Source organism: Chiloscyllium plagiosum, chromosome 6 (genome assembly GCF_004010195.1).
Source record: "Chiloscyllium plagiosum isolate BGI_BamShark_2017 chromosome 6, ASM401019v2, whole genome shotgun sequence".
Classification (NCBI taxonomy): domain Eukaryota; kingdom Metazoa; phylum Chordata; class Chondrichthyes; order Orectolobiformes; family Hemiscylliidae; genus Chiloscyllium; species Chiloscyllium plagiosum.
In genome coordinates this window covers 46,850,156-46,866,497 of record NC_057715.1, presented here as the reverse complement: position 1 = coordinate 46,866,497, position 16,342 = coordinate 46,850,156, and the positions used below count along the sequence as shown (strand labels likewise).

Below are 16,342 nucleotides of genomic sequence, written 5' to 3'. Positions count from 1 at the left end.
TAGGGGTATGGGTGGGTTGCGCTTCGGCGGGGCGGTGTGGACTTGTTGGGCCGAAGGGCCTGTTTCCACACTGTAAGTAATATAATCTAATCTAATCTAATTTTCTCTAAAATAAAAAGTGGACAGAGATGCAACTTTTACTATGTAAATAAAGATTTGTTTCTTCATATTCCACACGACTTATTCAGCAAAGGTTGGATGATAGGATTATATCCATTTATAAATAACATAACTGGAGTCAGCTAAGTTACCAAATACCTCTAAACATTAGTCAAGCTTCAACTCAACTGAAGGGCAAATTTGTGTTTTGCTGTTTTAAACAAAAGGTAACAACTTCCAACCTATGTAAATAAAAATGCTTATTAGGTTCATTCATTTGGGCATCAGCGAGATCTTTGAATTGCATTGTTAAGCCTGTTCCTTAGAGTGAGCGTGCACAAAATACAAAAGGGGAAGTCACTTGGCCCATTTAATCTGAGTTGGTTCTTTCAAACAGCAGTCAGTTAGCCCTACTTCCTGCTCCTTCCATGTATCGCTGCAATTATTTTTGCTAAGTATTTATCCAACTTCCTTTCAAAGGTTACTGAATCTGCATCAATGCATCATCAGACAGTACATTCCAAAACTTAGCTATTTATTAGATAAAAGCATTTTCTCCTCATTGTCATCTCTGGTTCACAATTTGCTCCACATGGTACAAAACCTTTTTTAAAAATTACAAAGTAATTTTCATATATAATTGACACTGTCCTCAAATAAAATTAGTTGGGTGAAAAGCATTGAGATGTTGCGATGTGAAAGGCAGTACAAATTGTTTAGTTCACTCATCAATCAACAGAAGGCAAGTTTACATTTAAGGTGCAAGCAATGGTTATTCATTAGCTACGTATAACAGATGATGTAAAAAAAGCTGTTTTTAACTCTGTTCTGCATGATAAGTTAAGGTTAAGTATAAAACAGTCAGTATGTCACGCTCAAGATTTTGGTCAAATATAAAACCAGCCAAGGATAATGATATTGGGATATATTTATTTTAGATCAACTCATAAAATACCTGAGGAATGATGGACATGCTGTTTCGCAGGTCATGTAAACCTAGTTCCGAGGTTACAATGCCATCAATGATGATTTTCCCTTCTGGTTCAGCAAGGCGAAACAAGGCTGAGATGAGAGAACTCTTCCCAGCGCCTGTCCTTCCAACAAGCCCAATCTGTAAGAGTAAATACTATGAATGAAGTTACAGTTTGTAATACATTTTACCACATCAACTGGGCTGGATTTTCATTCTGGAGTTAAAACAGACTTAGAAGTTAGGATTAAAAATCAGAAACATTAAAAAGCACAATAAAAACTGAAAGAACTATGGATTCCAAAAATCACACACAAAAAGGGAAGTTGCTGGAAAAGCTCAGCAGATCTGGCAGCAGCTGTGAAGAGAAATCAGAGTTAACATTTCAGGTCCGGTGACCCTTCCTCCGAACAAAGGGTCAGTGGACCCAAAACGTTAACTCTGATTTATTTTCAGAGGTGCTGCCAGACCTGCTGAGCTTTTCCAGCAATTTCTGTTTTTGTTTCTGAACATTAAAAAGCAGTAGCTTGAATTTTAGTTCAAGGACTTCAATTCCAATATTGGGAAACCAGTTTGTGGAGACATTGGAGAATATGTTTAAGGAGGCAGCCTTCTGGGAAGGTCATCCAATTAAGGTCCACAGTCAGGAAACCGACACAGGAACATGCAAAGCTCTGGGTGTTGACCAAGCAGACTGAGAAAGGTATATATGATGGAGGCATTCCAGTCCTTGCAACTCAATGGAGTCCATGCTAGGCTGCTTTGCAGAATGCACCTGCAATCAATCCCTGTATAACCTGCTGGCTGCTGGGAGGCCACTGTCATGCTGTATTCGGGCACATTGGAAGCAGAAACATACCAGTGTGCTGGCTAGGAGCACAGAATCACTATAACCTTCAAATGGATCCTTCACAACAAAGTAAATCTAGCCCACCTTGTTAATGACATGCTTCAATTTAAAAATAAGTTTATCAATTTGTTCAGTGTAATACTGAACATTTTTTAAAAATCAGCGTTACTTATTGGGAGCAAAAATAAACATTGTGCACTGACTGGCATTCAGTGGAAAGCAGGAATGTGTGGAAATAGAGCATTCCACCCAGACCCACCTCCCTACTCTATGTCTGTAACCGTGCATTTCCTACAGGCCAATCCACCTAGCGTCCACCATGGACAATTTAGCATGGCCAATTCACCTAACCTGCACCCGGAGGAAACCCTTTCAGACCCAGTGAGAACTTGCAAACTCCACACAGTCACCTGAGGGTTGAATTGAGCCTGGGTCCCTGGCACCAAGAGGCAGCAATGCCAACCACTGTGACATAATGCCACCCCTTATGAACTCCCTACTGTATACAAGATATTAAGATCAATATGCATTGTTTCATAACTATAACTATGGAGTGTGGAGTCAGCCTTCTGTTTGCACTGGTGATTCCATCCCAGCCCAGATTCAGTCTCACTATGAGGTCATGTGGGTGTCTTGTTATCAAGAGCCATAGTTTTGCCTCCTTAGCAATAGATAATATTTCAGTTGCCCTTTGAGTTCTGATATTTCTTTTTCATCAGTTCTACCACTAAGTACCTTTCCTTCTTGAAAGGCCAGGAGAATACTGGTTCCAGACAAAATCTCTGACAAAGTTTCTCCCCAAAATACAGCTGATTTATGTATCGCAATGTCTGAAGTCATGTTTCCAAGCCAAATAATTGTAGGTGAAATCTTTTATTTCCAATATGTGAAACTTATGATAGAGGTGCAAATCAAAAATAGAAGATGGGATTTTCTTCATGGCTGACTGGGTGTACTAGCTGTAATGTCTTTTGATAAAAATGTAAATTTCAATTCAGAAGGTTTTCTTTATTCCACAACAGTTCATTAAAGCTTGGCTAACCTGCGTGATCAGCTGGCAGATTTTAAAATCAGCGTTTTCCTTTTGAAAACTATTTTAGTTCAGGAGAGCCTCATGAATTGCAATCAGATAATGGAACTCACAAATCAATTGTCCTTTCTATAATTATTATAATGGCAATGTAAAGCGTTACTGAAGATGTTCCTTAGTTCCTTTTAAGTTTAAACATAAAAACCTGCAAGCGTTGGAAATCAGAAACAAAATGAGAAATTGCTGGGAAAACTCACCAGTTCTGAAGTTAGAGGGTTACTGGACTCAAAATGTTCACAGAATCATAGAATCCTTACAGCGTGAAAACAGGGCATTTGGCCCAACAAGTTCACACCGACCCTTCGAAGAGTTATCCACCTCGACCTATTCCCATACCCTGTTACTCTACATGGGAAATTGTTTGTGTTAGGCAGAGAGACTAGGATGCGTGGGCACAGCCTTATAATTAGAGGGGGTCAATTTAGAACGGAAATGAGACATTTCTTCAGCCAGAGAGTGGTGGGCCTGTGGAATTCATTGCCATGGAACGCAGAGCAGCTTAAATGGTGGAGTGGACTTGATGGGCCGAATGGCCTTACTTCCACTCCTATGTCTTATGGTCTTATTTACCCCTGACTAATGCACCTAACATACACATCCCTTAACACCATGGGCAATTTAGCATGGCCAATTCACCGAACCTGCACATCTTTGGATTGTGGGAGAAAACCGGAGTGTACAAACATGAGGAGAATGTGCAAACTCCACACAAACAGTCGCCAGAGGCTGGAATTGAACCCAGGTCCTTGGCGCTATGAGGCAGCAGTGTTAACCACTCAGCCACCATGTTAACTCTGCTTTCTCTCCACAGATACTTCTAGACCAGCTGGTCTTTTCCAGCAATATCTGTTTTTGTGAGCATTTTAAGACAATTGCAGAGTACCACAGTATAATGGCTGAAAATGTGTTGCTGGAAAAGCGCAGCAGGTCAGGCAGCATCCAAGGAACAGGAGAATCGACATTTCGGGCATAAGCCCTTCTTCAGGATCTCCAGCATCTGCAGTCCTCACTTTCTACCACAGTATAATGTCAACAGCGTGAATAATGGGATAAATTAGAAGACTCCCTTAAGTGCCATGAAATCTTAAAAGTTCTTGGCTTCTCTTGATACTATAGATAAATAATTGGACAATCTGTCATCTTACATTCCAATAAACAGGGTTGGAACTCAGTAAGCAATCCTAATGAATTCCACTTGACTTGATAGTGTTAACATTCCAATTGCAAGTATTTTCCAATTGACAACTTCAAAAGCCTGTTTACCAAATGACAAAGATTGTGGCAGTGTTTTTCGAAAGAATGCGACAATACCTTTAGTTTTTGCAGCCATTCTTAATATTCGCTCACAGGTGCAGCTTTGATTTTAACACAAATCTTAAAAGGAAGATTCTGGAAATATAAGCGTTTACATGGTGGGTCTCTTATCTAGAAAAAAGAAAGCTGAGAGGTGAGATCATAGTGATCTTTAAAATTCTGCGAGGTTTTGGTAAGAGTGGCGAGCTGGAGAATGTTTCTGTTTGTGAGGAGAGTTACATGCCATTGATGTAACATAGTCACGAAGAAATCCAATAAGGAATTCAGAAGAAACTTTTTTTTCCCAGTAGGTGGTGAGAATGTGGAATTGGTTACCACAGGGAGTGGAAGAAACAAATAGTATAGATTAATTTAAGAAGATGGGAAAAGATTCAAATAAATATCAACAGGAACCGAACAAACTGTTTCTGTGCTGACATCCTATACTTACGAACCTACAGTGCCCACTTCATAGTGATGCAGGGATATTGAAGAGGCTCCTTGTAACTCTGCGCAGGGTGGGAGGTTTTGGGGAGCAAGCCAGTCTTGTTGAAACTGCATATCCTCTAAAATACTGGGAGCAATTGTCACACGAGTATTACATTAAGGTATCTATACATGACATCAATGCCAAGTGCGCATACCTCCCTTGGGGCTCCTTCTGCTCACTGCAGAGGTGCAAATTTGTGCTGCTGTTTGTAAAACTCCCAAACAATATCAGAGGATCCTCTAAGAATTTCATGATCTCTTGTCACCAGAAATGGCAAAATCTAGTTTCACTCCAAATCTACCCCCCCACCTCACTCAAAGTTCATCAGATTTTTAGACATTGCTTATTGGAATTTTTAGGTTATTACTTCTAACTAAGCAACTTAAGTGAGATTTTCCTCAACTTCACAGGGGACGTAGTATTGAAGTAGCAAAATCATTTTGCAGCTGCACGGGACATTGGTAAGACTTAGTGCTGAGTGTTGCATTAGGAGACACAGTTTCAAAATAACCAGGGATGAGGAGAGTTTGGGAAGGTTGTTTGACCTTGCAATTTGATAAATGAGTTCATGTAGGTTGAGTCACCATTTATACGCACCATTAATTCAGAAATAAAATAAAAGGTAAACAAAGATAACTTAAAGAGAGTAAAATATTTCCTTCTCTGCTGCTGCAGTCCCACTCCGGAGGCTTCACCAGTGCAGGCCATGCTGCCACTAGAGTCCTGCTCTGGGCTTCAGAACACACCATGCCACCGTTCTACCAATGAGCTCTGTTTATAAGGCAAGTCAGAGAGTCATAGAGATGTACAGCACAGAAACAGATCCTTCGGTCCAACTCGTCCATGCTGACCAGATATCCCAACCCAGTCTAATCGCACTTGCCAGCACCTGGCCCATATATCACCAAACCCTTCCTATTCATATACCCATGCAGATGCCTTTTAAATGTTACAAATGTACCAGCCTCCACTACTTCCTCTGGCAGCTGATTCCAAACGAGTACCACCTTCTGCGTGAAAAAGTTGCCCCTTAGGCCTCTTTTATATCTTTCCTCTCACACCCTAAACCTATGCCCTTTAGTTCTGAACTCCTCCACCACAGGGAAAAGACTTCGTCTATTTATCCTATCTATGCCCTTCAAGATTTTATAAACTTCTGTAAGGTCACCCCTCAGCCTCCGACGCTCCGGGAAAACTGCCACAGCCTATTCAAACTCTCCCTATAGCTCAAATCCTCCAACCCTGGCAGTTTCACAACATCTTTCCAATAGGAAGGAGACCAGAATTGCATGCAATATTTCAACAGTGGCCTAGCCAATGTCCTGTACAGCTTCAACATGACCTCCCAACTCCTGTACTCAATACTCTGACCAATAAGTGAAAGCATACCAAATGCTTTCTTCACTATCCTATCTACCTGCATCTCCACTTTCAAGGAGCTATGAACATGCACTCCAAGGTCTCTTTGTTCAGCAACACTCCCGAGGACCTTGCCATTAAGTCTGAGCGAAAACTAAATAAAACTGAGCAAAGGGGGGTCAGAAAAGGGGAAAAAAAAGCAGATAAAGAGCACAAGCCCATGCACAGGAGCTAGGATATTGCCTACTCTGCCGCCACCACCATTTGGTGAACATCATTGAAACTCTGCCTTCAGAAAAATCCTGCTCCTGTGTTTTCGATATGTAGTCATTTGAAAATACAAGAGCAGGAACATAATGCCATTTAAAAAGAAAACTAATAACATTTTGAATTGCGCAACAGAGTTTGCATTCTCAGTACCATGGATGGGTGCAGCCATTATAAGTGGACACTGATCCATCTGACCAAGCACAGAGGCATTCAAAACACAGTTGCACAAGTTACGGGAACAAACTACAGGAAAATGTCAACATGAAATGCATTAAGTACAGTAAAATGTACAATCCAATTGATTTTAGGACAATTAACAACGGCAAGACAAAAATGAAATCAGTGCTGGACAAATGACTTCAAAGTACAAAATGTTTGTTAAAACAGTGAAAACGTTCAATGCAAAACTGCAAACAGTGTCAGCATTTGAAGGTTATTCTCAGGGCTCCTCCCAAATGTACTTGTGTTTCTTTGACTATATAACATATGGTATAGAGTCTGCTCCATGACAGTTTAAAAATAACACTTCAATTATTTTGCAAATGTGCAGTTTTCCACCTTGCGGTGGCGGTAGCCACAAATGCAGCCTTTTCATAAACAGGGCACGCAAGATATAAAGGAAACGATACAAGTTAGTGTATAGTGCTAAACAGATGTAGTAAAGAGAAGTTATGAGAATTTCATTCAGAGGTTTTGGAATATGGATTGGTTTGCAACAAGGGAGTGATTAAGACAGGAGCAAACATACTTTTGACAAGGAAACTATTGCAGAAGAATAGTATAACATATAGGGCTACGGGCAGAAGGTATGGTTACGGAATTAGGTTTGCATTTTTATGATAACAAGCCAGCAGACAATGGTTGACTGGTTTCTTCATTTATAATGGTATTACTTATTTAGGTGTATACTGCTCAGTGTCTAAGCTTTTGTGGAATATTATTTTAGATTCATACTAATCACATCATGCAATCGACTAGTCATCATTATCCTCTACACAACATTTGGTATTGATAAATCCTCTCTGTTTCTATATTGATATAGAGGAAAGCTAAGTAATTTAATTTTATAAATTTGTTTGTACAAGTACAACACAAGTACTCAAGGAATATTCTTTTCATATGATTTCGTTTTAGTTTTGATAGCGGAATGAAAATTTTACAGCCATTAACTTGTTAGCAACAGAATCAGGGAACATTCACGAAGACCTTTTGAGAATCTTGCTTGAAAACTTTACAGTATTTTCATTTTTCTCTTTCTTAGTTTGATTTTGATAATTACACAGCATAACACTAGGAATTAGCCAATGACTAGGTAAAATCAGATTTCTCCAATAAAGTAAGTCAAAATGATTAATTGCTGAACAGTAGCTAGTTTGCTTACTTTTTCTTTGGATTTGATTGAGAGATTCAGATCTTGTAGAATGGGCTCACAATCTGGACTGTAGCCAAAGTTAACGTTTTCAAAGACAATGGCTCCATGGTGTGGCCAGCCATCAGGTAGGGGCTTGTGTGATTCCCATGGTGCTTCACTTTCAAGTTCAGTGTAGTCCAGCACTCGCTCCACTGAAGTCATCTACAAGAAAACAAATTAGATTAGATTAGATTAGATTAGATTACAGTGTGGAAACAGACCCTTCGGCCCAACAAGTCCACAACGACCCGCCGAAGCGTAACCCACCCATACCCCTACATTTACCACTTACCTAACACTACGGGCAATTTAGCATGGCCAATTCACCTGACCTGCACATCTTTGGACTGTGGGAGGAAACCGGAGCACCCGGAGGAAACCCACGCAGACACGGGGAGAACGTGCAAACTCCACACAGTCAGTCGCCTGAGATGGGAATTGAACCCGGGTCTCTGGCACTGTGAGGCAGCAGTGCTAACCACTGTGCCACCGTGCCGCCCACAAATTAGAATGATGAGGAGGAATTTGACTGGCACAGTAAGTCAAACAACTTCATTTCGCACAAGATTTAAATCAAAACCACTTTACTTGAAACAAAAAATCCACTTGCCAGCTGTGAGGATCCAATATAAAATAACACTGAACATATTATTCATAAAATGTTTACCAATGATTCAAAACATAAAACACAAAAATATTAACTAAAATCTTACTATTGTGAGTATTCCAGACTCCGCATGTGTTAGCGGTAGTATTCTAACCCTTGAGTTGGATGTTCATGGATTTTAACTCTACTACAGACTTAATTCAAAACTTAAGTTGATACTGCAAGTGCAGAACTGACATGGTGCTGCATTTTGGGGAAGCAAATCTGAGCAGGACTTAGACGCTGAATGGTAAGGTCCTAGTCGGTATTGTTGAACAAAGAGACCTTGAAGTGCAGGCTCATAGCTCCTCGAAAGTAGAATTACAGGTACATATGATAGTGAAGGCGGCGTTTGGTACGCTTTCCTTTACTGGCAGAGTATTGAGTACAGGTGTTGGGAGCTCATGTTACGGCTGTACAGGACATTGGTTAGGCCACTTTTGGAATATTGCGTGCAATTCTGGTCTCCTTCCTATCGAAGAGATGTTGTGAAACTTGAAAGGGTTCAGAAAGGATTTACAAGGATGTTGCCAGGATTGGAGGATTTGAACTATAGGGAGAGATTGAATAGGCTGGGGCTGTTTTCCCTGGAGCATCGGAGGTTGCGGGGTGACCTTATAGAGGTTTAAAAAATCATGAGGGGCATGGATAGGATAAATAGACAAAGACTTTTCCCTGGGGTGGGGGAGTCCAGAACTAAAGGGCATAGGTTTAGGGTGAGAGGGGAAAGATATAAAAGAGGCCTAAGGGGCAACTTTTACACACAGAGGGTAGTACGTGTATGTAATGAGCTGCCAGAGGAAGTGGTGGAAGCTAGTACAATTGCAATATTTAAAAGGCATCAGAATGGGTATATGAATAGGAAGGGTATGGCAAGATATGCCAGCAGGTGGGACTAAATTGGGTTGAGATAACTGATCGGCATGGACGAGTTGGACTGAAGGGTCTGTTTCCATGCTGTACATTTCTATGACTTTCTCTGTGAAGTTTGCACATTCTCCCCATGTCTGCATGGGTTTCTGTCAAGTCGAAAGATGTGCAAGCTAGATGGATTGGCACTATTAAATTACCCATAGTGTTCAAGGATGTGTAGGTTAGGTGAATTAGCCATGGGAAATGCAGGGTTACAGGGACAGGGCGAGTGGGATGCTCTTCGGAGGGTTCGTGTGGACTTGTTAGGCTGAACCTACATTAGTGTAGTGTTGGAAAAGCACAGCCAGTCAGGCAGCATCCGAGATGCAGGAAAATCGACGTTTCTGGCAAAAGCCCTTCTTCCATGTTTTATCTTATTCTCAAAGTTACTTCACTTGTGAAGATATATTGGAGAAATTAGGATTGCTATCACGTGGAGGAGGTTTCCGGACAAAGGAAATGGGCATAAACTTTCCCATTAGTGAAAGAATCAAGAGCTTAAAGGTATATGCAGATTTCATATAACTGACAAAAGAAACTAAAGAATAAGCTTTATCAAGTGGCACCCATGTAGCTAAGAGTCGTCAAGGTCAGAAATGCATTGCGTGAGAGTAAGGTGAAGGCAGGTTTAATCGAAAGTTTGAAAATGGATTTAGACATTTGCTTGAAATGGAACACCATTCAAGATTGTGGGGGCAATGGCTGGTGCAGACAAGATGGGCCAAATAGCCTCCTTCTGCACTGTGACAACTTTATAAAAATTGTTTATATAGATGGAATAGTGTTTGCCGTTCTGGTTGCCAAACTATGAGAAGGATGTGATTACATTGCAAAAGGTGCAAAGGAGATTCACCAGGATTTTGCTTGGAATGAAAAGTATCAATTATGAGGAGAGGCTGGATTTGTTTTCGTTGGAGAAAGGGAAGCTGAGCAGCCATCTGATTGAGGTATACTCAATTATGAGAGGCACAGATGGAGTGGATAGTGAGAATCGTTTCCTTATGCAGAAGTGTCTGCATAGATTAAAGCTGAGAACTAAGTTATTTAGAAGTGAGTAGAACTGGGTGGGATGTCTTTGGAGGATTGGTGTAGACCCAGTAGGCTGAATGGCCTCTTCTGCACTGTAGGGATTCTGTGATATTCCCTCTCTATCATTATTATCAATCCAGGGGATCAACTTGCATCAATGAAGAATGTGACAGGATACTCCAGAAGCAGAACCAGATATGTCTATAAATTATAATACAGGACTACTTGCATGTCAAACGGAGGAAGCAACAAACGGCTGTGATCCTAGATGGTGGTACTACCGTACTCCCAGTGGTGGCAAGGTGACTCAGTGGTTAGCACTGCTGCCTTACAAAGCCAGGGACCTAGGTTTGATTCCAGCCTCGAGCGACTGTCTGTGCGGAGTTTGCATATTCTCCCTGTATCTGCCTGGGTTTCCTCCCACTATCCAAAGATGTGCAGGTTAAGTGAATTGGCTATGTTAAATTGCCCAGAGTGTTCAGGAATGTGTAGGTTAGGTGCATTAGTCCGGGGTAATGGGTCTGGGTGGGTTAGTCTTTGGAGGGTCGGTGTGGACTTGTTGGGCCGAAGAGCCTGTTTCCACACTGTAGGGATTCTAAGTTCTAAGTTCAAGTCTAATTTCTAAGTACTAAAGAAGACACATGCCAGAATGGATTGGATTTTTTTTTGTTTAGATCATTGACATGGTTGCTGGTCACTGAAACATATTCATGAGGCTGCAGATTTTCTTTAACAACAAAGCAGACATATATTGCATGAAAGAAAAAAGCTAGTTAAATGTCAAAGACAGTTAGAAACATCTTAAATTACACGGTAAGAGGAAAGTTCAATCCTATTTCCTGTCATTATCCATGAGAGAGGTTTGAATGTTTTGACTTACCTGACAATTTCTTGCCTTGGATTGTGAAGACAACTCAATGAATCGTTTCCAAATCTGCCCCCATGAAGTTCTCACGAATTGGAGCCCAAACTTTGTCTATTCTAATAGCCAGCAGATTTCCAATCAAACTCTTCTGCTTTGGATGATTTACCAACTAAACCCTTGTGCTGATAAACTTGTTTCCTAAATTGCCTTGAACTACCCTTATGAGAGAAACTAAACCTTGATATCTTCTGAACTGAATTTAAAAAAAATGCTTTGCTCATCCAAAAATCTGTAACAAATACAGGAAATATTAGAGAAACTGGCAGCATCTGTGAAGATAGAAATAGAATGAATGTATTAATTCCAGGATGACTGTCTACCAAACTCGAAATGTTGACTTGATTTCTCACTCCACAGATGCTGCAAGATCTCCTGAGTTTCTCTAGCATTCTCTGTGTCACTCATCCTATGTTCTTTTGAACTGAAAATAAACCTAATGGTGTTAGATGTTTGCTCTACTTGTTGTAAACCCAATGATACCCAATATCAGAGGTCTGCAGTCATCTGCTTTCTGACAAACTGCTGGATTTAATCACTGTTCTGCAGACTTTGTTTTTCTAAAAAGAAAACCCTTCACAGGAGTCACCAACATAAACCTGCATATAGTTGGAGACCTAGATTCCAAACCTGATATTAATACACACATATCACCTTCCTCAATGATGGAGAGCCCACCACACCAGGGAAAAACCAAAGCTGAAGCATTTTCAGACAAATCAATTCACTCCATGTGACATCAAGAAATGGCTAAAGACACTGGATTCTACAAAGCCCTGACAACATTTTGGAAATTGACTTAAACCTTGTGCTCCAGAACTAGCCATACCCCTAGCCAAGCTATTCCAGGAAAGCTGCAACACTGGTATCTATTGGTAATGTAGAAAATTTCCCAGTTACACCCTGTACACAAAAAACAGGATTGGATGACAACCGTTCTAATATTTACAAAATATGTTAAGTCAGGTATCCAATCGGAGGGCAAAATTATTTTAAGTTACAAATTACAGCAGATGTCCTCTAATTACAGCAGACATAAAGTTCTCTAATGCACAATGTTGCCCTCTGTGATCCTCAATACATTTTTGTTTCCCTTGATTCACAATGTGTATTCTTTGTAAGGAACGCAGATCCATTCTAGCCCCTTCTAACTAGTGGTTCACCACAGGGATCAGTGTAGGGACATAATTGTTTACTACATATGTTAATAACTTGGTTGAGGAAAGTTAACGTACTATTGTGAAGTTTGTGGGTAACACAAAATTAGCTGGAAAGCTAAGTGCTGAGGGTGATACAAAGAGTCTACAGCGGGATACAGTCTGGTAAGAATATGGTGGAAACATAGAATATTACAGCACAGTACAGGCACTTCGGCATTCAATGTTGCGATGACCTATGGAACCAATCTGAAGCCTACCTATCCTACACTGTTCCATTTTCATCCAATGTTTATCCAATGACCATTTAACAGGCCCTTGAAGTTGGTGAGTTCATTACTGTTGCAGTCAGTACGTTCCATGCCCCTACGACTCTGAGTAAAGAAACTATCTCTGACGTCTGTCCTACATCTATCACCCTTCAATTTAAAGCTCTGACCTCGTGTGCTAGCGATCACCATCCGAGGAAAAAGGCTCTCACTGTCTACCCTATCTAACCCTCTGATTATTTTATATGTCTCAATTATATCACCGAGGCAAAAGTGAGGACCACAGAAAACCAGAGTTTAGATCAGAGTGGTGCTGGAAAAGCACAGCAGGTCAGGCAGCATCCGAGCAGGAAAATCAACGTTTCGGGCAAAAGGCCTTCATCAGGAATACAGGCAGGAAGCCTCCAGGGTGGAGAGATAAATGGGGGTGGGGGACTGGGGAGAAGAGTACAATAGGTGAGTGGGGGAGGGGATGGAGGTGATAGGTCAGAGGGGAGGGTGGAGCGGATAGGTGGGAAGGGAGATTGGTAGATAGGACAGGTCATGAGGACAGCGCTGAGCTGGAAGGTTGGAACTAGGGTAAGGTGGGGTGGAGGGGAAATGAGGAAACTGTTGAAGTCCACATTGATGCCCTGGAGTTGAAGTGTTCTGAGGGGGAAGATGAGGTGTTCTTCCTCCAGGCGTCGGATGGTGAGGGAGCGTCCAGGACTTGCATGTCCTCAGCAGAGTGGGAGGGGGATTTGAAATGTTGGGTCACGGGGCGGTGGGGCTGATTGGTGCGGGTGTCCCGGAGATATTCCCTAAAGCGCTCTGCAAGGAGGTGTTCAGTCTCCCCAATGGAGAGGAGACTGCACCGGGAGCAACGGATACAATAAATGACATTAGTGGATGTGCAAGTGAAACTTTGAGGGATGTGGAAGGCTCCTTTGGAGCGTTGGATGGTGGTGAGGGAGGAGATGTGGGCACAGGTTTTGCAATTCCTGCAGTGGCAGGGGAAGGTGCCAGGAAGGGACGGTGGTTTGTTGGGGGGGTGTGGACCTGACCAGGTAGTCACGGAGGGAACGGTCTTTGTGGAAAGAGATGGGGAGGGAAATATATATCTGGTGGTGGGGTCCGTTTGGAGGTGGCAGGAATGTCGGCAGATGATATGGTTTATGCGAAGGTTGGTGGGGTGGAAAGTGAGGACCAGGGGGGTTCTGTCCTTGTTACGGTTGGAGCGGTGGGGTTGGAGGGCGGAGGTGCGGGATGTGGATGAGATGCATTGGAGGGCATCTTCAAACATGTGAGAAGGGAAACTGCGATCTCTAAAGAAGGAGGCCATCTGGTGTGTTCTGTGTTGGAACTGGTCCTCCTGGGAGTAGATACGGTGGAGGGGGAGGAATTCGGAATGGCATTTTTGCAGGAGGAAGGGTGGGAAGAGGTGTAGTCCAGGTAGCTGTGGGAGTCGGTGGGTTTGTAAAAATGTCAGTGTCAATTCTCAGGGAACGAAGCATGAACAGCCAAGTTTCTGGTATCGAGACTGGCTCTAATGCAACGAGAGATATGTCGGCTTCCAAGACATCAATTGTGTTAGGGGATTCTGTAGTCCGAGGTACAGACGTTTCTGTGGCCAGCAGAGAAAAAGCAGAATGGTGTGTTGTTTCCCTGGTGCCAGGATCAAGGATGTCTCAGAGAGGGTGCAGAATGTTCTCACGGGGGAGAGGGGCCAGCAGGAGGTCATTGTCCACTTCGGCACCAACGATATAGAAAGGGAAAAGGTTGAGAGTCTGAAGGGAGATTACAGAGAGTTGGGCAGAAATTTTAAAAGGAGGTCCTCAAGGGTAGCAATATCTGGATTACTCCCAGTGCTACGAGCTAGTGAGGGCAGGAATAGGAGGATACAGCAGATGAATACATGGCTGAGGAGCTGGTGTATGGGAGAAGGATTCTCATTTTTGGATCACTGGAATCTCTTTTGGGGTAGAAGTGACCTGTACAGGAAGGACGGATTGCACCTAAATTGGAAGGGGACTAATATACTGGCAGGGAAATTTGCTAGAGCTATTCAGGAGGATTTAAACTAGTATGGGGTGGGGTGGGGGAGGTTTGCGGGACCCAGGGAGATAGTGAGGAAAGAGATCAATCTGAGACTGGTACAGTTAAGAACAGAAGTGAGTCAAACAATCAGGGCAGGCAGGGACAAGGTAGGACTAATAAATTAAGCTGCATTTATTTCAATGCAAAGGCCCTAACAGGGAAGGCAGATGAACTCAGGGCATGGTTAGGAACATGGGACTGGGATATCATAGCAATTACGGAAACATGGCTCAGGGATGGGCAGGACTGGCAGCTTAATGTTCCAGGATACAAATGCTACAGGAAGGATAGAAAGGGAGGCAAGAGAGGAGGGGGAGCTGCACTTTTGACAAAGGGGAGCATTACAACTGTGCTGAGGGAGGATATTCCCAGAAATACATCCAGGGAAGTTATTTGGGTGGAACTGAGAAATAAGAAAGGGATGATCACCTTATTGGGATTGTATTACACACCCCCTAATAGTCAGAGAGAAATTGAGAAACAAACGTGTAAGGAGATCTCAGCTATCTATAAAAATAATAGGATAGTTATAGTAGGGGATTTTAATTTTCCAAACATTGACTGAGACTGCCATTGTGTTAAAGGTTTAGATGGAGACGAAGTTCTTAAGTGTGCACAAGACAATTTTCTGATTCAGTATGTGGATGTACCTACGAGGGAAGGTGCAAAACTTGACCTACTCTTGGGAAATAAGGCAGGGCAGGTGACTGAGGGGTCAGTGGAGGAGCACTTTGGGGCCAGCGACCATAATTCTATTCGTTTTAAAATAGTGATGGAAAGGATAGACCAGATCTAAACGTTGATGTTCTAAATTGGAGAAAGGCCGATTTTGACGGTTTAAGCAAGAACTTTCGAAAGCTGATTGGAGGCAGATGTTCGCAGGTAAAGGGACGGTTGGAAAATGGGAAGTCTTCAGAAACGAGATAACAAGAATCCAGAGAAAGTATATTCCTGTCAGGGTGAAAGGGAAGGCTGATAGGTACAGGGAAGGCTGGATGACTAAAGAAATTGAGGATTTGGTTAAGAAAAAGAAGGAAGCATATGTCAGGTATAGACAGGATCGATCGAGCGAATCCTTAGAAGAGTATAAAGGAAGTAGGAGTATACTTAAGAGGGAAATCAGGAGGGCAAAAAGGGGACATGAGATAGCTTTGGCAAATAGAATTAAGGAGAATCCAAAGTATGTCGACAAATATATTAAGGACAAAAGGGTAACTAGGGAGAGAATAGGGCCCCTCAAAGATCAGCAAGGCGGCCTTTGTGTGGAGCCACAGAAAATGGGGGAGATACTAAATGAGTATTTTGCATCAGTATTTACTGTGGAAAAGGATATGGAAGAAACAGAATGTAGGGAAATAGATGGTGACATCTTGCAAAATGTCCAGAGAGTGCTGGATGTCTTGAAATGGTTAAAGGTGGATAAATCCCCAGGGCCTGATCAGGTGTACCCGAGAACTCTGTGGGAAGCTAGAGAAGTGATTGCTGGGCCTCCTGCTGAG

The 16,342-nt window shown here is 42.2% G+C and overlaps 1 protein-coding gene across 1 annotated transcript in view; it reads right to left on the bottom strand.

Moving 5' to 3' along the window:
* abcc4 (ATP-binding cassette, sub-family C (CFTR/MRP), member 4) overlaps positions 1-16,342 on the bottom strand; it is a 438,076-nt gene that overhangs the window by 145,489 nt on the left and 276,245 nt on the right. The window contains exons 22-23 of the mRNA XM_043692688.1: positions 7,803-7,994; positions 1,055-1,210 (exon numbers count right to left, since the gene is read on the bottom strand). Of these exons, the coding sequence (XP_043548623.1) occupies positions 1,055-1,210; positions 7,803-7,994 (348 nt within the window). The remainder of the gene's footprint in view (positions 1-1,054; positions 1,211-7,802; positions 7,995-16,342) is intronic.